This window comes from Genypterus blacodes, unplaced genomic scaffold (assembly GCF_046128005.1).
Source record: "Genypterus blacodes isolate CSIRO-AG114 ecotype Tasmania unplaced genomic scaffold, CSIRO-AGI_Gbla_v1 ptg000156l_1, whole genome shotgun sequence".
Taxonomy (NCBI): domain Eukaryota; kingdom Metazoa; phylum Chordata; class Actinopteri; order Ophidiiformes; family Ophidiidae; genus Genypterus; species Genypterus blacodes.
The window spans coordinates 4,685,018-4,709,433 of NW_027466957.1; the positions used below are offsets into that span (position 1 = coordinate 4,685,018).

The window sequence follows — 24,416 nt, forward strand, 5'->3', positions numbered from 1 at the left end:
TCCATCATTTGAAATGATGGATTGCTGCAAGACCTCTGCTGTCTGTGACTCGCCTCCTACTCACTTCCACTGTCTGATGTTAAATCTCTCTGGCTGCCCTCGGAAACAGATGTGTGATCGCCATGGGGATCCAGCTGACTCGCACACTGCACGACACCAACATATACAGACATATACGGTATCTGAGTAATAGTTACAGATCCGTGAATCCAGAAAAATATCCAGAGTATTATTAGAACTACATTTTGTCTGTGTTTGGTGGCTTCTTTGTACAAGTATAAGCTTTAGTAGGTGTAACAGTTTCCCTGTTTCAGTGCCGTATGTACATCAAAAGTGACCTAAGAAACTGCTTAGGACCATCAGGGTAGTTTGGTCATTTTAAAAGAAACTTTGATGGTGTTGGAAATATAAACCCTTAACTTCTCCATCTTAATGGTATTGATTGCAGAATTGCCTGTGATTTGGCAATTATTTACATTGACAATTAAAGTTGTGATGCCTCAGTAGAAAACAATTGACAATGTATGTTCTGTCTAAAATGTAGTCAATTAATTATTTAGTGATGATTTTCTCGTTTCAATTTGTATATTCATTTATTGAGATATTCTTTTCTATTATTGATGGGGTCAGCCTGTCCATTGTGCGCAGTGATGCGTGACGCATCATTGCAAAATGTAACGGCCGAGTGAAATCCAGTGAAATGATGACGTCTGTGGTTCAACACAGACGGAAACTCAGGGTGTGTTCTGTCCAGTGTCGCACGTCTGTGAGAAGTCATGTCGGGCTTATGTCTTGCTGACATCTTCAATTAGACCCTGCTGATTATTATGCAACTTGTGCCACAAGCATTTTGCAGTCGGCACCATATGCTGATGTTTCACTCGTTCATTTGTTCGGTTTTGTTGAAGTTTAACAAAGACTGTGGAACATTTTTCTCAGCACTTTTGTGAAAGAAATGATCTCTATCTAAATCCAGTAGTGCTGCTACTCAAGGTTCCCGCCACCTCCTCCGCGTGAAACAGCACCCATGCTGGGTTAAGGCACCCTCATTAACACAGCATGGGGCTCTAACTCCCCTCGTTCTCTAATGTGGACACAGCCTGCACCCAGCGCTGAATCAAAGTCAGGAGTTAGAAGAGAAGCATGGGTTCCACAATACCTCACTCTTCCTTCTCTCCTCTACCTCCGCCCGTCTGTTGCTCACATTGCAGGGTGTCACTTAAGATTTCACAAGGTTAGAGAAAGTGTAAGACTTCAGAATCTGACTCTGAACTCCAACACATAAGCAAAGATGCTGATAACAACTATCAGAGCATTCTTTCGAAGAGTTTCTGACTTGGAAAGAAAGGAATCATTAAGCTAATGAATGAGGAGCAGTTGTTGTCGGTCCAAACCAAACAAAGGATCCTCTCTGACTCACCCTGTTTTCTGTGCTCAAACCCCGTCATCAGCTGAGAGAACGACTCAGTGGGGGAGAAAAAAAGTTCTTCAGGTGATTTGACAAAGACTGCGTTGATTCACCTGCCAGCTGCTGGTGAGGGGGTTTGTTCAGGAGAAGGGGGCCGTGATTAGGAAGATGACCTCGCCTCCCTGGGTGAGTGGACACACTCTGAAGCAGCTTAATGAAGGGGCTGGCATGTAAAGAGAGGCCTCCAGGGTCAGTGTCTTGATGTTAGAGAGAAACTGCAGAACCCTCTAATCTGGCGACGCCCTATTGGACACGTGTGTGTGTGTGTGTGTGTGTAAATATATATGAAAAAAGCCCTAAGTCCACCTCCTAAAGATCCAAATTTAAATCTTCCAACAACAAAATACAGGCATGGTTACAACGTGTAACCATTTTCAGTCTTGTGTCTGCAAAACCAAGGAAACAGGAAATAACATGATAACAAAAGTGACTCATGGGAAAAGATAGCAGAGGATGAAATGAGGCGGATCAGGTCATATCCTGATCATTAACCATGTAACAGCCAGCCGCTCTGCTTCTCCAAGAATTTACGGCACTTTGGATTCCTCTCTTCCTCCCCTGGAGCTTCATCTCACGGAGAGCGTTTTGGCTTTCCATTGACATGTTTCGTCATCTCACAGGATGCTGTGCGTCGTGGGAGTCGAGGGAATCTGTCCCGAGATCACGGCGGCGTCCTCAAATGTTTTTCATGAATGCCCCGTCAGTCTCAGTTATCTCTTTAAGACAAATAAGATCCCTGGTAACCAGATTTCCCCCCCCTGAGGCCTGCCGGGAAAGCCATCGCAATCTGACAGAAGTGCTGAACCGCAACGTTTTGTGCGGGAAGCAGCTGGGTGTGTCCGACGATTAAATAAAGAAGAAGGAGATCAAATTGACAATCGACAGTGGTGTGACCTTCTTACCCTGCCCTCTTGCCGCAGCTTAGGTGACCCTGCATGCCAGGACTGATATCTCCAGACACACACAAACACACACACCAGCTTTCATCTCTGTGCTGAGGACAGTGCGTGGACAATCACTGCAAAACACTATGCAGAATAAAGACGGAAATAGAAACTAACCTCATGTTTATAAGCTTAAACACTTAGAACACTTAATGTAACTTGGAGTCACAGATGCAGACCGGAACCCATGAGAGCCAAACTCTAAATGACCTCACGCTACTTTGTTTCATCCAGAGGTCCGAGGGTTGTCGTTAAAAGTCCAGAAGAGGAGTTTATTCTTAGAGAAGAGCCATCATCAGATACTTCCAGTTTCTCCAGGGGATCCCCTTTCCTTCAAAGCCCCAGAGAGAGGCTATAAATAATCTTCTGAGGTCACCCCCCAACCGTAATTAATTTTCAGCAGTGGTTCCCCCCAGTGATGGAGAGCTTGAGTGTTATGACAGCCCCCCTCCATCACGCCCATCACCTGTTGGCCTCACGCTACGCCTGCTTTCCCAGCAGTAATCCGACTCCAGGAGCAGATTCCCAGCACGCACGGGAACCAATAAGATGCCATAAGGACAGTAAAGGTTAAATTTAGGAAAGTCATGCCTCGTTTGCTGATATCCTGGCTTATATTTTGTGCATCAAAGGCAAATACAGTATGTCTGATCCCCTTTTGTTCTTATAAGGGATGAGGAGCGCTTTGTTAAACACTGGCCAGTTTCATTTCACCATTACAACCACCACACCCAGACCCACGCACAATGCTTGCTTCCCCATACATGTTTCCATGGCGTCCAAGTGTGATGAAAGGGGGAAAAAATACAGCTGTAACCGCGCACAGGCTAATGGAAACCGTTACCCACGGAGACGATAGAGGGCACCTCATTGTTTTTACAGGTAGACCAGTGAACCCCGTCGTAACAGGAAATGAGGTCATCTGGGTACAACAATTGGCACATGAGGCCGCTACTGAAAAGTGAAACGCTATAAAACCTCAGTGCAGCTCGGCCCCCTGCTGGGAATGAACATCACTGCCAGTTTCATACACACACGCATACACACACTGCCAAACACAAAAACCTCCGTAACAATGTGGTATTAATTAGCTTGGAAGGGGTCGGGGAGGTGGACTTTCCAGCCGTGATGGGGGTCAGACCTTTGCAACAACATGGACTTTTACATGATTCATTTAATTGTCCATGGGGGAATAAGGGAGCTGGACAGGAAGTGATTCTGCTTCCTTTCCCAGATTTTTTTGCGAAAAGCACATATTTCTGTTATTCCTCCACCAGTTTTAACAACCCAGAGTGGGACGACCACAAACATACGATGGATGATGTAAGTCTGCAAGAGTCAGGATCAGAAAGCAGCTGAGGAGGTGAAAGATGGGTAGAAACAGGAAACATACAATAATCTGAACACACTGCTTTTCCTTTTCATGTTTTTCTTTATTTCTGTATTTTGAAAGAGGTAGAAAAATGGTTTGGGGAGTAAAAGCGAGAGGTTTCATTTATTGAATTTAAGATTATGGATTACCAATAAGTGGAGGTATAATTAGATTGGCGATTTCTGTTGTCAAAATAAGTTATTGTGTGCCATTAGTCGCAAATAAAATGTGTTCCATTGGGAAATTGCACTTTAATTGCATTTTAATTGGGATTCCTTTCTTTAAAATAGCCACATTTGCCTGACTTTAGTGCCTGGTTGGTCAGGTGTGTTAGTTTGCTCAGAGTCAGAGGTTTAAAATCACGGATGCAGACACACACACTGATTCAGGAGGAACTTTGACAGCTTGGGGGAGAAACTGCACACACACAAACACGCTTTTATTGTCTACATCATCGTATTACAGTGAACAGCTACAGGCAGAAATGTTGACTATGCTCACCCATGAGGCAGAGCAATCATATGATATCTTTCAGAACACACACTGGAGGCTGGTGTGTGAGGCCAAGTTCTTTGTCAGCTACAAGTGCACTGCCACGTTTGTGTGATAAATGGCTCATAGAGAAACCAAAAGCACCAGACAGGAATAACTGTAGGAAAGAGCCGACAACAAATCTGGCCTGGAACAAAATGCATGTCGCTGTAGTGACTGTCACCTTCCAAAGTCACGTTTTATTTCCCATGCACGCTTCCGTAGCACATCTGGAATGTTCGCACACACTCACATTGAGGCTTTCCAGATGAGTCAGCTGGTGCACTATCACTCTGCTATCACATAAAGATGCATTACTGTGCAGCATTGCTATTCTTCCCACACTTATCTCATCCTATTTAGGAGGTTTGCCAAAGCAGAAAAAGGGGATTAAACCATCAACGGAAGTCTCCATACTGTAACTCCCATCATATTTTACACAGTTTCCACTCAAAGATCCCAAAATAGGGAGAGCGAAACACAGAGAGACATTGTTTCCATCGTTGAGGACACACACTCATACATGGAACATCATGTAGTGAGTTGGTGCCGGGTCGACGTCTAAGAATGTGAAAGGCTGAAACTGAAACCAATGTTGGTACAATTACCCTTTCAACATGCTTCATTGTAATGTAGTATTAAAATAACATTACTTTAATGATGTAATGTTATAGCACCAGGCCATGATATCACCGTTTATTCATCAATATAACTTGTGAGCTGTGCCACTTTGCTTTTATGAACATCATTCACAGTTTTTATGAGATATTTGAGATGTTAAAAAAAACACCAATCCACTAATTCCAAACATTAAAAAACAGTGACTGAGTAAAGACATAATTTCTGTTTGAATAAATCAAAAGCAAAACTGGAGCTGTGAGGGTTTGGCTCGATATGAGAGAACAATGCAGATTCTACTTCCTCCAAATACTTCAGAAATGAAGTCACTTCTTTTCTGTCTTCGGGTAAGATCGAAAATATTCAGATGAGGTTATGCACCGGTTGTTGGGACTATGTCAGCTTACACTGGAGATACTTAACTTCCATCCCATGGAGAGCTGGGCAGACGGCCAGCTGCTTAGCTAATGGGGCGGTTTTTATTCCAGGAATGAAGGAAACAAGAACATGCAACATTTATAAAATCACAAAACTACATGCTGGTCTTTTTATCCACTTCCATGTTGTGTGTTGTTTTAGAGCAGTTGTTAAGGAACTTGGATGCAGCGATGGCGGCGGACATGTCCTCGGGGATAGGCAGGCAACGCGAGACGCATCATGTTTCACACAGCTGTGGACTCACAGCTGTGTTTCTGGTTCTGCTGGGAGAAGCTTGGCAATGCTGCCATGCTTTGCTGTTGTTTAGTTTCCTTTTTTTTTCCTGCTTCTGGCTGAGCCACCTCATACCAAGAGGCCGATGACATAATTGAAATCTTCTGGTTTTGGCTTCAACGTATCCTTACACATTCAAACATATCAAACCATTCAATGTTCAACGCTTCAGTGCTTTAAAATGCCAGCAGTCACAGATAAATCACACACAAATGATCATGCAAACACCTCCACAGAATACATTAAGAGACTACGAGAAGTGACTACAATGCACTTTCTTAGGAACTTTGCTGATTGAAACATGTCGTCCCAAAACAAGACAGCATGATATGAATCTGCCACTATTCTAGTAAACTTGTACCTAAAGTGAAGGGCAGTTTAATCGGCCCCACTGGTCAAGGAAAGAGGAAAAGACAGCTTCCTTGGTCTCCAAACTTGGTGCCGTATTGATAACGCAGCAGGTCAGACGTGCTTTTATCGCTCATAGTGGACATTGTAACTGGCTGGTAGACGTTGGTATCACTGTATTTTTTTTGGTTCCTTCCCAAAAATGTGTCAGACCCTGTTGAAGTTGCCTCACAAGAGCTGCCACCGCTACATTTGAACCATGACGTGTTTTAGTCACCTTATGGCGTCGTCCCAACATGTGCTCATAAAAGGTCATTGCTTCTAAATAGCTGGGAACTTGTTAAAATGTTAAATAACTGTAAACATAAGCTCATTCTAGACATTCCTTAAACTTAAATGAAGAAAGGGCAATAGTTTATATTATTACTATTATCTGTTTTTGCCCTAGACTATACAAAAATTGACACAGAAAAGAAAGAAAAGAGAAGAAAAAGTCCAAGCTTAACTGATGACATCGTCTCCCTGGTTTGAGTGGAGGATATTTGGATGGTTTCTTTGTGCTGAAGGGTCTATAGATTTCCCTTCTGGGTTCAGCCCTCATGTGAAGCCCGGGGCAGACTAGTGAAAATACCATCCAGCAGTTTCATGAATAGTGCCATTTAAAGGGGAATGGGCTCGCCGAAGCCCTAATGAAGGCATAGCACCGGCGTCACCGAGAGTAGAACATTCTTTCCAGGCGCTGGGGCAGGACTTCCAGACTGGTAGACTGGAGTGGAGCGGCGGGGGCAAATTTCCATTTAGATTTAATTTACGTCATCCCGAACTGCCCAGTCGATTTCCAGGGCTGTGTCCAGTGGCAACATCTAAGGCCCAGGCTAATAGCTGGAGATCTGTCAGTACCCAGATTGTAAGATTCAAACCTTAAGGCTTTCCTCTGATTATGATGCTTTTTTTAAAGGTTTCTTAAAACCTTGACACCGGCTCATGATGGGATCCATCATCAGTCCAGACACTATCAGGCTTGGCCAAGTTCTTCCGCCTATTAAAAAGCTAAAACAATAGAGAGAGCAAGCGGAAGGGCCAAGCTGATGATGCCTAGGTCTCAGAGATGTGGACTGGTGCCACAATTGTTCGAGAGGTTCCAGAGCTAATGTATCTGCATATTTCTGTGTGTGTGTATGTTCTGCCTATTGTAATTGAATATTGGCACGCTCACGCACTCACAAATGGCACAAAAGTGATTGGCAAGTAAGGGGACACACAATAACATAACAATCTGACCCCACACATTTGTAACAAGATAATAGGAATGTTTCAAAGAGCAACAAAAGCTCTGATGTGTGCATGTGTGTGTGTGTGTGTGTGTGTGTGTGATGTTATTTGTACTTTGGTATCAGTATTTACTTTGCATCACCGGCTGAGGGGAAGCAAATGTCATACGAGTGAGTCTGCATCCTGATCCCAGAACAGAGCAGAGACCTCAGAGCCCTGTGGGTTACTTTGGCAAATGGCAGTTTAGAGGAAGCCACTGCTGGCTGAGGCACATGGGGAACTGAGGGGAGACATTGTGTCACTCTACCCAGCCAGCCACTTCCTGCTATTGAAGAGAGGAAAGAACAAATATTTTGGCTTGCACAATCAGTTGTTATAGTCAGTGAAAAGCGAGAGGTCCCCCCACACACACACACACCTATAAGTTATAAGATAAAATACGATGTGTCTGTGCAGAGGTGATGTTGCCGAGATTTAAGGTTTATTTATTGACTTAAATCATTCTGTGAGCTTAGATAACCAGCTGGACAACCACGCAACGTCCTTAATGGGAAATTCCTGTCTGCAAAGAGAAGAAGACAAACAATAGAACACATATGCGCTCTGTCACGCAGGTAGCGGAGGACAGGTTGTGTTTGGAGTCAATGGCCTGGATTAATACTGCCATCTAGTGGTGAGGGGTTGCAGTCAATGTCGTGACCTCCAAGGCCTCAGAGAGAAAGCAACGTTTTCTCATTTTCCCTGTACATTTATGAGCACATTTCACACATTTTACCAGCAGGATATATGATCAGTTTCTAATGAATCACTAGAATAAGAACAATTACAAAGCAAAAATAACAAAATAAAATATTGTATGCATTTGTGGAACATTTAACTGGGATGATGCTTTCACTTACCCATTGAAGCATCATGCTCAAATATAGTATAACGGACAGTATCAGACAGTAAAACTGGTTAATATATGGAAACATTGATACATTTAATGAACTGCATAGCCGACTCATTAGTGGGCAATTATTAGCTATGAGGAATCCTGCCGGACCATGTCAGTCTCGTGGTTACACAAATGCATCAATTCCTGACAAAAACACACAAAGCAGTTTGAAATGAGAATTTTATTTTCATTTTGTATAAAAACCTTTAGGCAACAGTTAGCATGAGAGTATTTCTCACAGCTTTTTATATGAAGTCTAAATGTATCGGACTTTTCCACAATCACACACCCTTTCACACACAGTGAAATACATAATCACATAGTGTAGTGGAGTTCATTTGATGCAGTGGTCTCAAACCTATGGGTCTATTAATAGAAAGACATGGACAAAAGCTCAACAATAGGCAGCTTGTAATTATCATCACTTCAAAGATAGTACAACTGTTTGTCAAGGCAAGTCAAGCAAACACAGAGAACCACGAGGAATCTACAGCCTCACAATAACAGCAGGAGACTGATTTGTTACATCGGGTGGATAAATGCATCATTTAATTAGGTTTGAAACCACTGCTTTGGTGCAACTCGTGAGCAGGTTTATATTAAGACAATAAAAAGGCAAAGAAATACATCAGACGTCTCATACACAGCAGCACATCCTGTGTTAGGCAGACCTTTATAAAAAGCGACAGCAGTCTTTTAAGGCAACACAACAAAGGATTAGATTTTGTGTATGAAGAGCCGGCACACTTACGCAGATCAGAATTAACCAGACGTCGCATTAAAAAAGACATTTAAATACCAAAAATGGTGTTGGATTGCATTTACATATATGACAAAAACTCTTCATTCCATGATCACCACGAGTAATGATTTGCAGCGCGACAGCTATTGCATTCCTACAGGAGGCGCTCCAACACTGCTTATATCAGTCATCGAGAAACATCTGGGTACATGTCACCTTTCTCTTGATGGCAGGAGAAAAGAAGAAAAAAAATGTAAATCTCTAACAACAGCACCTTTCAGGGATAAAATATTGATCGTTACTATAATACTCCTCTCATTCTCATGTTCACCTACATGCACACACAAATGCTTACAAACCCTTCTCTCACATAGACACGCATGTACATTACACACACACATATCCATACCCACACACGTAGAATATCCAAATTCTGGTTGGTGTCAATCTGCTCCATAAATTAGTAACATCACATCATTTTGTATAAGTAATGTCAATTCTTTCAACTCTTAAAATTCTACTTTCTTCATATGACAGTAAACATGATCAGAATCACTTTTTGTTTACAGTACAGTTCATTAAAAGAGGCGAGGGTCTGTTCTATCATCCAATGAATGATAAATGAGTGAAAGAATGGCATTACAGTCTACCAGCATGAAAGAAATAACGCTTCCTTTCACTCGTAACGCAAAGACTGCAAGGAATTCAAGCTTGCTCAAATCCAACAGCATCTAATCCACAAAACACACATTACTGAAAGAAATAGAATATCAGAAGCATTGCAACTATTACAGATAAACTAGCTTTTTGACAAGTAAAAGCATTTGCTGGAGCAGGCCACGGTCAGCAGGACGGTGCTCGTCTGCTGCTCTCTGGTGGTTGAACTTCACATGTCAGTGTAGCGGTCACAACTCTTCCTGCCCACGAGTCCACAATGTGCATATACATCAAAGCGTCAACCTTGGTTCTGTATTGCCCAATGCAAATGCATATACAGTACACAAAAACAAGTATTTCCAGGATTATTAGGTCTATCCTCAGTGGGTGGGTGGGTGGGTAAGTGGGTGGGGGTGGGTACTACTACCAGAGGCCTTCATTTGGCTTAAAGGACTACAGCACAAACTGACTGTACTGGAATGTGAGCCTGTAAGTAGCTATAACTACAATAGTGTCTCACAGGCTGCAGGTTTAGTGTTGATAGCTCTATACTTCACCAAACAAAAGGCTTAGATTGTGTGTTCTCTAATTACTCCACTGAACATTAACAAAGCACAACTCGCGTACTTTCCCCATCGATAACTGACTCTTACACATTTCTATTTTCATTATTGTTTCCTTTAAGGCTCCATTTGTGGCCCCAACACTTACAGTGGGGTCTTTTCTTGTAACGGTGGCATCCATAGTGTTTCTGGGGAGAGGTCTGTATGTGCTTTCAGAATCCCCCCTCCCTCATGTGTTGTAATACTCAAGTTCTTTGTCCACATAAATCAATCACTAGTCACTAGTAGAGATTGCAACCTGTAATCATTCTTGATGATAGCAGTGATAAATGTAAAATGTATTCATCTTAGATGAAGCTATTGTGCAAAACATCTGCAGAGAAGCTTGTACTAAACTTCAGGAGGCATGCAGGCCTCCCCTTGGCTCAGCTCTTCAGAGAGGCTCTGATGATGACTCAAAGGCTTCTCCCCAACTCCTCCCTCACATTGCTCTGAGCGAAGAATCACAGCGGTCAAAGATGAGCCGAAACTCTGCCTACACACGGAGTCTTCACGCTCACCGCCCTTTGCCTCTTCTCCTCCTTCTTGTTGTTTTCTTTCCACACACTCACCTACTCGTTCTTTCACCGTGCACTCCTCCTGTTCTGCCTGCTCTGCTCCAGGCAGGGACTGGAAGGCTCCGGTCTCTATGGGGCTGAGCTGGTAGTAGAGTAGAGAAGTGGAGTCTTTGAGGAGATCAGAGGGACTCTCCTCCTGGTTGTCGGTGATACATAGCACTGTGGCCCCGGTAGGGAAAGGCCCCTGTAGGAGGACCTGCTCAACCCCCTCCACTCCTGTCTGATCCGGCAACTCTCCTCCCAAGGCACCTGGCAGGAGGCAGAGAGGCTGCTCTCTGAGACCTCCAGTGCCCAGCTCCTGCTGCCCTGCTTCCCCCTCAGCCTCCTCCCGCTCCCTCCTCTCCTGCTCCTCCGCACTCTGCAGGTGCAGCACAGCGGTCTCGTTCTCCCTCTCCAGAATGTCCTGCTCCTCCAACAGATCCTGAATCTCAACCGCTGTCTGTACCTCAGTCTCCTCTAGCTCAGAGTCCAGGCCACCTACAGAGGAGAGGTCTGGGGAAGGAGGGCAAGTGGAAGAAGGGGAGGAAACTGGGTCTGATTCAGCATACTGCTCTCCAGTCCTTTGACCCAGCATCCTCCTCTTTTCCAGGTCCAGTTTCATTATGGTGTGTAGGTAGTGAGTTCGGACACGAAGTGGGTTGAACTCGATGCGGCCCGCTGCATTCCCACAGCCATCCCGAGAGCAACCACATGGGAATGACATCCGATCCACCTGGGAGAAGGGCACATGTTGAGGTAAGTCATTCTGCTGTTTTTTTATTTATACAGGAACGGTTGAATAAAGTAAACATCAATACATGTGTACAAGCAGAGTCAGGAGAAAGAAGAACAACACAGTATATGTGGAGAAAATGAGCTACAGGAATATGAAAACAACTAAAGAAAGATACAGAATATGCCGGTATAAATGTGATTGAAATTAAATTCTCTTGTTAAAAACACAATTCCATAAGCGTGAAGGGAAATCAATCTAAAGGGATCACAGAAGGAGACAAGATATACAAAAATATGATAATGTAACAATTGTTTTACTGTATCGATGATCAAATTAAAATTCCCTCAGTCTCACATGTGTATGTCATAAATAAAGAGGGCATAGTGCTTTAGGTCACATATCTTTAAAAAATAAGAACAGGAGCGGCAATGGAGCGCCTAAAGAGGAATATAAATGTCTAAACATATGACTAAGAGTCAATAATAATAATGTAATGAATAAAGTTGTGAATGATTCTGATAAATAGGATATAAAAAGGATTTGATTGAGGCAGTGAAACCTGACTCCTCTGCAAACTGACAGTCAGACAGTCGCTCCCTTCTGGCACACCCATGGGTGAAACAAGCCTCACCTGGCACTTGATGCCAGCCTGGCTGCAGCCACAGTGGCGAGGGTCACAGTACAGGCGGCAGTCACAGCCGCATTCCTCTCGCGACAGGCGGATGGCCCGCAACTCCGCCTTCTCTCGAGCATCTATGCGGGCGATGCCGGAGGCTCGCAGCAGAGCTCGGCGCCGCTTGGTTGGCAAAGGCTGAAGGAAGAAACAGTCGTCCACCTCCACCCCGTCCACGTCCAGGTCCTCGTCTGACACGTCCTCCAGAGTCAGCAGGTCAGCTTGAGCACACTCCACTGTACCGTTCCTCGTCAGCTGTGGAGGATAGGAGGAGACAATGATGACAAGACAATGAGGATGACTCATTCATTTACAAATGTATCATTTTCTAATCACTCAGTTTCATGTCTGGCTTAATTACTGCACTCTAGAACCCTCTTTGTTTCAGTGAGATCACTATCTGGGTCTTTATTTGCAGTTGACCTAATCATAATCCACATCCAGTCCATGGTTATAAACACAGAGATTTATCATAGTGTTGCATGTGTCTACCCTAAAGTACAGCCATAAATGTCTTTGTCCTAACTCATTTCTAATCCTCCAGATATGAATCAATATCTGCATCAGGCCCTAACTGTACCTGTTGACAGTCTATGATAGGACACACACTCCTGATTTTTAATATTAAGAATTACATCTTAGGTTTAGAAGTATGCAAAGATGTTGACAAATTTCCAAATTCTCATAGCAACATTGTCAGCATTTACAAAAGGCTGTTTGTGCAGTATTAAGTAGAAAATTAAAAAAATGAAGAACATAAAATGTACATTGTATAATAGTGGGTTAGTAATAAATGAAAAAAAATAATGCTTAATTGCCTTTATGGCTGCACAGATGCCAAGTGTGATGTAGACTACCAGTGGAAATGAGAGCCTTGAACAGAAGAGGACTGTGCACCTGTATCCTCTGCAGATATACTGTAGGCTGCAGATAACATCAGGACTGTCAAGAGGGTCACAGAGCAGCTGGATGCTGTGCAGAGCCCAGAATACAGTACAGAGAGAAGGCCGCTGCAACGAGCTGCAAAGCCACCTGCTGCTGGGAGGCACCAAACCCAGGAGGGCCGTGATGGACGCCGTCGCTCTCAGAAGCCTTTACTGTCTCTTCTAAGGAACTGAACTTAACCAGAACGGAAAATCTAGACGGCAACTGGACATCAATCTGGACTTCAATCTGTTAAATCAATCCATTTGAGCTGTACATTTCAAATGAATCAATGAAATTCTCCTTGTTTATAGTCTTTCTTTCATACTACGACACAACAGCTTCTTGAATTAAATTAAAGTCTTAGATTTACAGCCTCTTATTTCGGATGACTGTCATTTTAGGTTCAGATCAGAGTTTTCTTCAAACCAATCATCAATCAGTAACGCACAGTGATTGGTGATTGGTTGGAGAGCGGGGAAAAGACTTGCAATACAGTTGTGCAGCGTTCTATCACTATTAGGTGAAATGTATGAACTCACCTTCATCTTCCGGGCATTGAGCTTCTCCTGGCGCAGGTGCTGGCGCAGAGTGTGCCGGTGGCTGGATTCCTGTTCACGGGCAAACTCGCCCAGCGTGTAGTGTCTGATGGACGAGTGGTGACGGGCCATACCTAAGGAGCTTCCACCTTGGCTGGGCACGCTGGTGAAGCCCTGCCTCCGGGGGAAGTAGTACACTGTCACCACATCAAAACGTACCCGCTTACCCCCCGGGGAGGGCTTGTGATGTCTGAGGATGGAGGTAGCTGATTTGGGCAGAAAGAAGAAGAATTTTTTTGACATGTTCATTTTAAATCAAGCAGCATTCACTGTGTGTGTGTCTTTTCATTTTGATCCTTACGGGTAATCGCAGTGCTGGAGGGGGGGTTGAGGCTGTCGCAGCTGTCGGCGCTGTCACTGCTGGAGATGTCATCGTCAGAATCTTTAGGTGTCGAGAATGGAGAGCCGTTGTCCACCTCTTCATATCGTCGCTTGAGGCTGAGGGACGAACCTGCCTCCATGGAAACTCTGGATCTGAGGGGACAGGGACAGCACACGTCCAGTAAGACGACCATGACACCAGCAGACACACCTCGCACCGGGCAGTGTGCGGATCAAATCCAACTGAAAGAGTGATGATGATGAACTGCAACTATGAAATATGCTTATTTATGTTAACTAGCAGCAATATTGGCTAAGTATTTGCTTACTAAGCCTCATTTTCCCTGCAGACACTTTTACCAGCTTTCTGTTTTCACCACTGCAGAGAAAGGCATCAGCTTTTGCCCCTGTGGCTGCTTTTCATCTATATTCCTGCCCATCATTTCCTCTCTCCTCTCATCTCACATAAAAATTCTGCTTTGAAATCATCAACTCTGGAAACATCACCATGGCAACTAGGCAAGCAGAGTTTTCATGAACAACAATGAAGCAAATCAGCTTTTTCTCTTAATTGTGCTTAGTTAGTTAGTGCAGAAGGTCAATATTAGATCATCTGAATGCTAGAAGGAATCCTGATAGATCACATCATCAGGATCAAACAAGGCCACGATTAAAGCACCTGCATAGACGTGCAGTTCTGTAGCTCTGCAGTCACATTTCATTTCACCCAATTCATCAATGTGACTCATAAAGACAAAGTTCGAAGTACAGAGATACAATGTTCCCATTTTGTAAAACGGGTTAGTAATCTGCAAATCAATTTTACATCTACAGTATATGAGGCAAATCATTAACTGGAGCCGGGTTAGCATGTTAAATGTTTTTGCTGCATTGTATTGTTCAAAATGAAACCTTTCCATCATTCCACTGTACACGTTCTTAAAGCAAAAATCCATCCTTGGACGCAACAAACGGGATATTTGTACTACACACAGGAGACAGACAGAAAAAAAGATCACGTCACCTCCAGACAAACCTGGGAGCTTCTCTACGTCACAGCAGCCACTGGGACACTTTCTGTCCCACGCTGAAATAGAATTCACTACAAGTAGGAGAAACTAGATCCGGTCACTAATTCAGCCTTAGTGGATCAAACTGCAGAAGTGTCTGTTGATGACATCATTTCAAGTCTCGACACTGATTTAGTCAGAAATCCTATGTATAGCATCCAAATTCACACAATCTAGCACCGGTCTTATAGATAAACAGACGGACCACCTCCATCTAAGGCCTGTGATATAAATAGACCAAACACACCAGTGAGTGATATCGCTCAAATGATAAGATTCAACTTGATTGTAAGGACAATGACGACAACATACAGTTCACATCTAACCACAGTGTAAATAGTCGCAAAAACTGATATGAGCATGTATGCAACTATGAATAAACATTTACAATAGCCAGCCGATATGAGTTTATACAAAATCAGAGGCACATACTTATCTATTAAGCAAGGGGCCACTCCTGAAAAGGCCCCCGATTACTATTCGAACTATACATTGACAGTATATAAGATCATGGTTTTATTCTATCTTTAACCGACCAACTATGATTCCCAAATTATATTCACTAAAGTCTTCTCCTCCTACTGTGATGGGAAGTAACATTACTCCACGCCTGTCATCCATTATTCCCTATTTTAAGAGACAGATCACTTGATTTGGTGCTGACAGCAGGTTCTAGTCCTCTATTCTATTGTGATTAACCTTAAGATCGCAGATTCATACCTTCAATACTGATATTACTGTACATGCAGTCAAGAAAGAAGAAGAACAGTCAAGATAAGGCCCCTTACTTAAGACTGCACATCTCCCCAGATTACCAAGTCTACCAGTAAATGTGTAAGAAATGGGAGATGAATGAGAAACTATGTATGAATCAGCAGTGTGTAGTGTACACAAAGGGGTGGATGTTGAGTCATACTCGGAGAAAGATGACTATACTGTAATATAGATCAGACTAAGTTTGACTAGGTAGCTTTGCATACAACTCAAACTCGATGGTATTTGGTATTATACAGAGATGGGACATGCAGTAGTGTGTATGAGTGTGTGTGGATGCAGCAGCTGACTAGCCTGCCGTGTAAGGGGGGAGGTTGAATCAGTCAGACTGTCCGCCCTCTCTCCACTACACCAGCTCTCCCATTTTGTTAACATACAATGGCAAAGCGCCCGGTTAATGAAACACTAAACCCTCTTACCTGGGGCAGAAACAGGGACCCTTATTCCAACCAGCTTGTCGCTCGTTTCCTCCTCCAAACACCGGCTGCACATGAATTTCCAACGCCCAGTCACAAGCCTTTTTTTGTTTGTTCCCAGACCAGATATTCCCGAACCGCCTGCAACCGCGGAGAACCGGTAACCCAAAGTGAAATCTGGGTTGAAATCTTGTCCGATTGTCAATTTGCAATAAGATCTGTGCACATGAAGCTATATGTGATCCATGGTCATTGTTCTACACACTGCAGGATCACAGCGAAACAGACCGGCCGGTTCTTTTAAATGTTGCATGCCGATCTGTTCAACTACAGGACGGATGGCAGGAAGGAGGGCGACATTTGGTTAGCAGCGATTTATTTGCAACATGTTTTCGTTGCAACATGAATAATGTAAACAGTCGAATGTCTTGTCTTTATCGTCCTGGTTGCGAGTCTTGAACTGCTTGAAATGGAGAATTCCGCTGACATCAGTGTTGCTTTATCCTTGTTTTCACAGGGCGGGTTCAGCTTGTGTGTAGCTTGTTGTCTTCTTGTATAAACGCGAACATGCCGGCTTTATTTGGTGTCAAAATGCTGCAGGTTTGGATACGAGCGTTCGCTTTTCCTCCCCGTCCTGACCCGGCCCCATTTGTTACAATGCAACAATGGAGAAGGAAATTTTTCCCTGTTGCCATATATACTTATTGTGACATCACGCGCATGCCCCACACCGATGCATGCTGGGAAATGGAGTCAATGATTTGTCTTCTTTGTTCATAATGTCACAATACATCCGAGCAAAAATGTGACACTGTCGCAACACAGATTGCATTTAACACAAATCAGCCTTCTTATTTAAGTTGATAAACAGTACATGGATGTAACATTTGGATGCCCCGCAGTTTCCATGGCAACAAATTCCCTATCTTTGCAGAGGTCCTGATCTATGGACTAGTGACTAACAAAAGGACAGATAAACACTCAGCCACGTCAATAAATAATCAGCAAATAAACACACTGTCACACGCGTGTTCAAGCAATTCAATAACAGACGACGTGAGCAAAATAGATGAGTATTTAGTTTAATAATTCTGATGATAGGGCAAAGCTGTATATCTAAAAAGCTATCCATTTAATCCAAGCAGCACAATGAAGTGAACATAAACTCATCATATCTGTCCAAATGGAGCTTTGGTGTATCCACCAACTCACTACATGTACTAGTACTTGAAAGTAAAATGCAAAAACAATGACAAGAGGAACACAGGCATGTTAAAAAGATTCTTTTTGTTTTTTAAAAAAAAAACTGCTTAAAAGTAACAGATCATTCATTTTGCAAACATTTTTAAGCAGTGATCTATTTAAAAAGGGTGCTCGGAAATGGATAAAAACATACGGGGCGGAGGGGCACTGAAAGCACACGGGCTACAGACAAATTTGCTGGTGTCGCCACTGTGATCACAAGCACAAGACAGTGTTTCATCATCAATCATCGTGAGGGGAAAACACCGGGGTCAATACGCAGAACGCCAACGACGTGGTCTTCACTGTTCAAGCAAAGGATCACACCAGAGAGAGACAGATACTATTATCTTTCAAAGGAAACACACCAATGCCTCCTTGACTTTTCTGCAACTATTTCATGTACCTGCATGACTGTGGGATTTGTACTAATTTACATCATGCTGGCTTAAGGCCACCTGTTCTGACTGTCGTGGCGTTTCTGAAGAGACGACAAGCGCAGAGGTCTGGCTCACCAGGGAGACGGTGAGGGCAGCAGTGGCGCGGCCGACATCTTTCGCGGCACACGGGTAACGGAGGAAATCTCGAGGAAAAAGTTACTTGATCGGTGTAACAAAGTCGCTCCTTCAAAAGAATGCTGTGAGTGATCGAGAGGAAAGAGAGCTGGGGGCTTCTGCTTGCGCGTCCCTACGAGCAGCCTGGAGACGTGACGGCGCATCTCCACAGATTCCAGGAGCAGCGAGGAGGATGAAGCTCAAGAGGGGCGGGCTGGATCGGTTCTAATGACGAGGGCGAGGCTACACCGTTTTCCTGCCCAGCGTTCACTTTAAGATGATGTGGTAGCCATCGTTTGTATCATCTGGCGAGTTTTAAAAAAAAAAGGCACAAGACAAAACACGTCACTGCTTTGTTTAACATGAAAACAACAACAAAGAGCATAATGCAGTTTAAAATCAACCAGATCGCTTACCACACCTACCTTTCATTGTGTCCAAAACAAAACATACTTCATCTTGGAAGTTCTGAATCATCTGTTAAAAAGAGCAAATGTTGAATGTTTGTGTGTTTGCGAGTTGATAATAGCACAGCTCGAATACACAAGTGGTTGATGAACAATGTAAATAAGAGATCTCACCTCGTCACTGACCAGCACATGGATGCCAGTGGGACCCTGTTTAAAGATTTGGTTAATCTGCCTGGGAGAGATGTTGAACAGCTGAGCGATCTTCTCTGTCAGCTCAGTGGCTGTGAGCTCCTCCAGGTAAATGGCGTGATATACTGTGGGCATAAGGAGAAGCCGTCAGGATCAACATAACAAACATTCATATACCATGTGAACAGCAAAGGATGGTGATTTAGACCTTTCCTCCAAGGAATCCTCAAGAAGTGAGTTTACAACTACACAAACAGCAAAACAAACAAAAAGGGAAATATCTGGCAGCCATGGCGACACTGCTTCAAACAGGTAATGACGTCTAAGAGGCCCAGTAGATAAATGGGGAGTACAGCTTCTATCTGATTCTGTGCTACAATAGATAATAACAAAGCATAAACGCGCTCACCAAAGAAAGTGTTTGTTGCCGGGTCTCCGTTTTCATGTTTCTGCTGCTGTTCTCGCGCCTGCTGAGACTCCTGGCAAACGTAGATGGTCAGCCTCGGACGCACCACCCTGCACACACGTTAAAGGCCTTAAAGGTCTTAAGCGTAAATGACACGTGCCTACAGAAGCTCAGAGTTCAGATGACTCACCGTCCCTTCAGTGCGTTGAAGAGCCTGATGCCGTCTGCAGGCCCACAGATCTGAATGACGTCCTCCCTCGTGAGCTTCAGCAGGTCTGCCCCTGATAAACACAGCAGCAGACACAGTTGGCAGCATCCTTGAAGCAGATGAGCTATTTCAACAGTTTGACCTTCATCCCCAATGTCAACAGCCTCACCTGCTCTGCTGCAGCGAACGACCGATTCCAGGAGACATCTTACCTGAGAAATTGGTGAAGAGCCGACAGAAAGGTGAAAAGCGGTTTCGGAGAAGCCACTGCTGTGCGTCCTGCGGTGTTGCGGTGGGTAACAAATTCTGGAAAGAAAGGGAGACAGAAAAGAGGACAAGCGTGAAATGCAATCCTCTCATTCCCTACATTACCACCTACTTAGGCCATAAAAGGCAACAGCGAAATCACATTAAAGCTGATGTTTTGTACAGATACCACAATTGTTCTAAACTAGGGGGGGAGGTGACATCCTAGTGTTTTTAGCACAAAAAATAAAAACAAAGACATTCTGGGAACTTTGACTAAGGCCGCTTTGTTTCTTTCAATTATCTCGATATTCAGAAAATCCCCAAATTTTAGGGATTTTCCAGGATCGCTTTGCTTTCAACAGAACTTTGCCTTTGCCTGAACTGCAGAAGGAGGAAATGTTTTACGGACATTGCAGTCCAGTCAACACGTATTCCTTCACTAGTCAGCATTACTAATTCAACTAGCTCCCTCTTTTAATTGCAAAACATTAGAAGGTAGAATACATACATCAACAAACAGGCCGATCATGTTTTCCTCCACCGAAAATGACTTGGATCGAAGGGGTCTCGTTTTTGACAACTACATAGAGAAAAACAGAGGAAAGTAAAGAGAGAGGAGAGGATGCTGGGGGAAAAAAACAGCAGGGTTGAACTACAAGCTTTTACCATCCACCATCAAATGATAACATTCCTCTCACCTCGGCAATTCTTGAGATGAGGATTTGATTTGACTTTGTACATGGAGACTCAAAATCTAAGAAAAACTTAATTAACAAATTTAAGAAAAAGGTTCTTTTACAGTCAGGAAGTTAAGTAGATTCTTCAACATTCACTTGCTCATTGGCTGCCATCAGTCTTGGTAGCAGAATAACTCCTCATTAATCCCTCCCCACTGATCTAAACTCAATATTATCTCCTTCATATGTATTGTGGGTGAAACTAATCTAACATACGGTACAACAAAGACAAGCTAACTCCAATTATTGCTTTCAACTTGACAATACAAAGAACTGCTTCAGTGTTGGTGGTCTATTTCTGTCTACTTCATATTTTCAAAGTCCTTCAGTGACTTTACCAGGATAAAAGCTCATGTGGCTGTCAGCTTTACGTTTTGTGTCTATTAATATGAGACAGGATGTAATCAGGGCATGAACCCTCGGAGGAGTGATGCATGTTTACTTACGTCTCCTGTCTGAACAACAGGCTCGGGCTGGTGGCTGGGTGACCCATTTCTTTAAAAAGACAAAATAAATAACAATTGACCACACGGGAATCCAGAATGAAGGCCAAACCTCAACTGCTTTCATCGGCACCGAGATAAATATACACATCGCTTGTGTTTCTCACAAACCTTAAGCTCTGCGTGTTGATCTATGAATTAAATTCATTGAGCCTTTACTCACTCATACCCTTCTAAAACTGGGAAGCTGTTGTGTGTGCTGTTGAAGCCGGGGGAAGGGGAGTTGTTGACATAAGTGACCTCAGGCCAGGGAGAGCACTGGAAAAAGCACAAATACATTATCATAAATCATTAATCTGACATCTCAATCAGTTTAGAAAGACAAACGCTGCAGTCAGCAGTTAGGAGCTGCGCCTTCTGACAAACTATGGGTGTTTCTCTTGGTGCTGTTGTATTTGTTCTCCCATTTAGTTTCTTGTAATAAATTACTTGTTGGCACGTAAGTAAACATAAACCTGTTCTCAATTTGGATTAGGAATTCCGGGATGGTTTGGAAACCATAGAATAACAATCCAGAGTCAAACTGATCTTACTAAAATAAAGGTTATGTCTCCTGCTGACGCTCTTCATCTAAGCTACCATTCACCCCTGGAGCACTTCTATAATATGCCAACCTCTGTCAGGATGGTGGTTTCATACGAGGGCTGGTACTTCTCCTTCTCCTGTGGGGCCCTCTTCTCCATCTTCTCCCTGTCTGTCTTCTGCTTCCTGTCTGCGCCTTTAGGCTGAAACAGTGTGGGGTCATGAGGTCACATTAACATGTAGAAAGAGAGCACAACACTACGGCAGTCTTCTCCTCATTCCACTCACCTTGAAGACTTTGACCTGGCACGAGGCCGAGTGGAGGTGTTCTGTGTATTCTCCGCTCTCGTTTTCTTTGAATGTGTCAATCTGGATACGGAAAGGTACTCCTTTCTCCCCTCCATGCTTGCGCATTGTGAACTCTGTGCTGATGCAATGGACCTAAAGGAATGAAATATAAAGTTTAAACCTTAACACCTATGTTGACATTACATAAGGCAAGTCACATTTAGCTTTAAAATGACAAAAGCACATGATATTGGTGCCAGCAATGCTCCAATATGTGCAGTATTGTCTGTCATTCTACCTGGATAAAAACAGAGGTTCTCTTCGATGGGTCCCAAAGGAACTCCACAGTGTTAAGCTGAGTGGGATTAGACCTGGGGTCAACTATGCCGACCGACATGGGAATATCTGCAAAGGATCAACGAAACAAGCTTGTATCAAAAGTATTTCCATGCACCATCTTTTCCGGAATATGACGATTGTGCACTGAACATTTTCTAAATCTAATCTTGTAAATATAAAGCCGATCAAAGCTGGAGCCGTGTTCACGCCGCACTCACCGAGGTCGAGGATGCGATCCCCCGGCCTGTTCCACCTCCAGCCCTCCAGCTGCTGGTGCTCTGTGTACTGAAGGCGTCGGTCATGAAACACCACACGGATGATGCTCTGAAACAAATTCAAAGAGAAACCTTGGCACATACAGTATGTCTACTGGTACGTCAGAGCAGAATTGGGACAGGATGTACGCTTGTCAAAATGAATTAGTTAGGATCTCTTACCTTCACCATTTTACCAGTGATTTCCGGGAGCTCCCCAATTTTCCGATTGTCAAGCATTCTGATTTCGTAGGACTGCCCTGCAATTACAAGATCACAAAACATAAACAGATACCAAGTCCAACATGGATGCCACAAAACATTGCAGTTCAACGTTGCGATGTGACATGGACACAAATGCTGACCTTGGTTGAGGTAGGTGAGTGTTTCATCATGCAGTTTAACAGCTGGTGAGGTAGCAGCACATAGAACATACTGGAAGGGAAGGATCTTGTTTTCTGTATCTGGAGGCAGGTTGGATTCCTCCTGCTTGAAGATGGGGAGGGCAAGGACATCGCTGGAGAGCAGAGACAAAGGGACAGTCATGTCAGTGAACTGGCAATGCCTGATGACATCTCCTTTGCTTTCTCTCTCTCTCTCTCTCTCTCTTTAGACGGTATATTCAATTCCAGTGATAAAGACTAAAACAAATACAGATTCCCTCTGTACCAGACACCACTACGAGCTATATGGTGCCTATTTATGTTGTGTAGCTTTGCAGTGCATTAATTAAAATAGAGAGAACGAGGGCACGGCTAACAAGTACTGAGGTATCCAGCCTGATCCAGCTCATCGCTCCTCTGCATAGAGGACTTTAGACTGGTACAGTATCATTTCACAGAGCACTTAACCAAAATGTTACTGAAAGAGATCAGTCTTCTCATAGCAATGCATCGACTCAGCAAAAAAATAATATTGATTTCATATCATTTCCATCATGAAAGATTTTCTGTGTGAGAGAGAACATCAAGCAATAGAGTTGAGTGACGTCTTACAGATAAACTACTTCTTGACGATCCTATGCGCTTAAATCTAATTTTAATGCAACTGGACTGCCAAACTGAGATATATTGTAGCTGTATATTAACTAATTCAATTAGATAAAGGTTCCTGGTTTATGATAATAGTGGTTTATGATAATACACACACACTCCTCACACACAAGCTTGCGCTACGCATTGCTTCACAAATAAAGTGCATTACATTTCACCCCATAGATGATGATGACATGGTGTGTCAGTTTGAAACCTTCTAATACAGCCACAGAGCAGATTGCATATTTCCTTTCAGATGAATGTATGGCAGCATTGTCACAGTGTCACACATTCTTAACAGACTAAGCTTCATACTGCACCTCATGCTGTAGGCTCCAGCACCAAGCTCCTGGCCAATACCCGAGAGACTGGCATCGAAGTCCTGCACCAGACCGGACTCGATCACTTCATCCGTGAGAGGCAACTTCAGAGCCCACGCCATGGTGACGATGAGGACCTTAGACGGGACAGTTCCTTTAAAAACTCAAGGATTTACACCCTCAAACTTCCCTCAAACTTCCGACCTGTGATGGAGAAAGTAGAAGAAGAAGTGAATCATTACTGAATGTGACTGGAGCGTCCAACACATAATAGATCAGCTTTAAATAACGAATACCGGAAATAATTGGCACCAAATTATCTGTCGCATATTTAATTCTGAACACCTGAGGGAAACGGTAGAAGAACTAGAGTGGAGGAAAATAACTTAAATTAAGACATAGTAATTTACACTGTACTCGTTGTTTCATTTGGTCAACGTTAAGCAGTCATACGTGTCCGTCTTACCTCAACAGCGCAATAAGTTGAGCGAGTTTCTAATGCTGAGGCAGCTTCATGCCGTCATGTCGCGCAGCTTCGCTCCAGCACAGACATAAACATGTCGAGCTTGCGGCTACCTCGGCTAGCTGGCTGCGCTCACATGCTAGGAGTTTAATAGCCTCCGTTGTTAGGTATTTAGTTAAACAATTTCGTCCTGGTAGACATATTCATTAATGAAATACACGAATTTATTGTCAGACTAGTAAATATGTGAAATATATTATCTTGCTTTTGTTTGTTTATCTAGCTTCGTCCGGAAAAGGATTCAGAGTAATTTCCGTTTATTCGTCTTCCTCTAAGTCAATAAAAGATCTCGCAAAGAACAAGATGCTCATTACTGCCATCTACAGCTTGGGATCAACTAGACTCCAACTTATACCTTATCATTCA

At 43.4% G+C, this 24,416-nt stretch overlaps 2 protein-coding genes across 5 annotated transcripts; both read right to left on the reverse strand.

Moving 5' to 3' along the window:
* Positions 1 to 10,334: 10,334 nt before the first annotated feature.
* csrnp2 (cysteine-serine-rich nuclear protein 2) lies at positions 10,335 to 16,359 on the reverse strand. The gene is made up of 5 exons (XM_076166645.1): positions 16,276 to 16,359; positions 13,993 to 14,165; positions 13,635 to 13,897; positions 12,127 to 12,423; positions 10,335 to 11,492 (listed from the first exon to the last, which is right to left on the reverse strand). The coding sequence occupies exons 2-5, from the start codon at positions 14,150 to 14,152 to the stop codon at positions 10,554 to 10,556; spliced, it is 1,659 nt and encodes a 552-aa protein (XP_076022760.1). The 5' UTR covers positions 14,153 to 14,165; positions 16,276 to 16,359; the 3' UTR covers positions 10,335 to 10,553.
* A 1,213-nt stretch (positions 16,360 to 17,572) lies between these two features.
* Positions 17,573 to 24,311, reverse strand: tfcp2 (transcription factor CP2). Of its 4 annotated transcripts, none has more exons than XM_076166647.1 (18): positions 23,994 to 24,311; positions 23,528 to 23,731; positions 22,539 to 22,690; positions 22,357 to 22,433; positions 22,138 to 22,243; positions 21,879 to 21,985; positions 21,581 to 21,733; positions 21,385 to 21,495; positions 20,940 to 21,028; positions 20,714 to 20,762; positions 20,229 to 20,294; positions 20,039 to 20,110; positions 19,494 to 19,587; positions 19,264 to 19,354; positions 19,077 to 19,183; positions 18,650 to 18,792; positions 18,494 to 18,545; positions 17,573 to 18,373 (listed from the first exon to the last, which is right to left on the reverse strand). In XM_076166647.1, exons 2-18 carry the CDS (start codon positions 23,647 to 23,649, stop codon positions 18,336 to 18,338), a joined length of 1,629 nt encoding a protein of 542 aa, XP_076022762.1. In that variant the 5' UTR covers positions 23,650 to 23,731; positions 23,994 to 24,311; the 3' UTR covers positions 17,573 to 18,335. The 4 variants fall into 4 exon arrangements, with proteins under 4 accessions (XP_076022762.1, XP_076022761.1, XP_076022764.1 ...); XM_076166646.1 differs by having other exon boundaries at positions 20,934 to 21,028; XM_076166649.1 differs by lacking the exon at positions 20,229 to 20,294.
* Between the last annotated feature and the right edge of the window lie 105 nt (positions 24,312 to 24,416).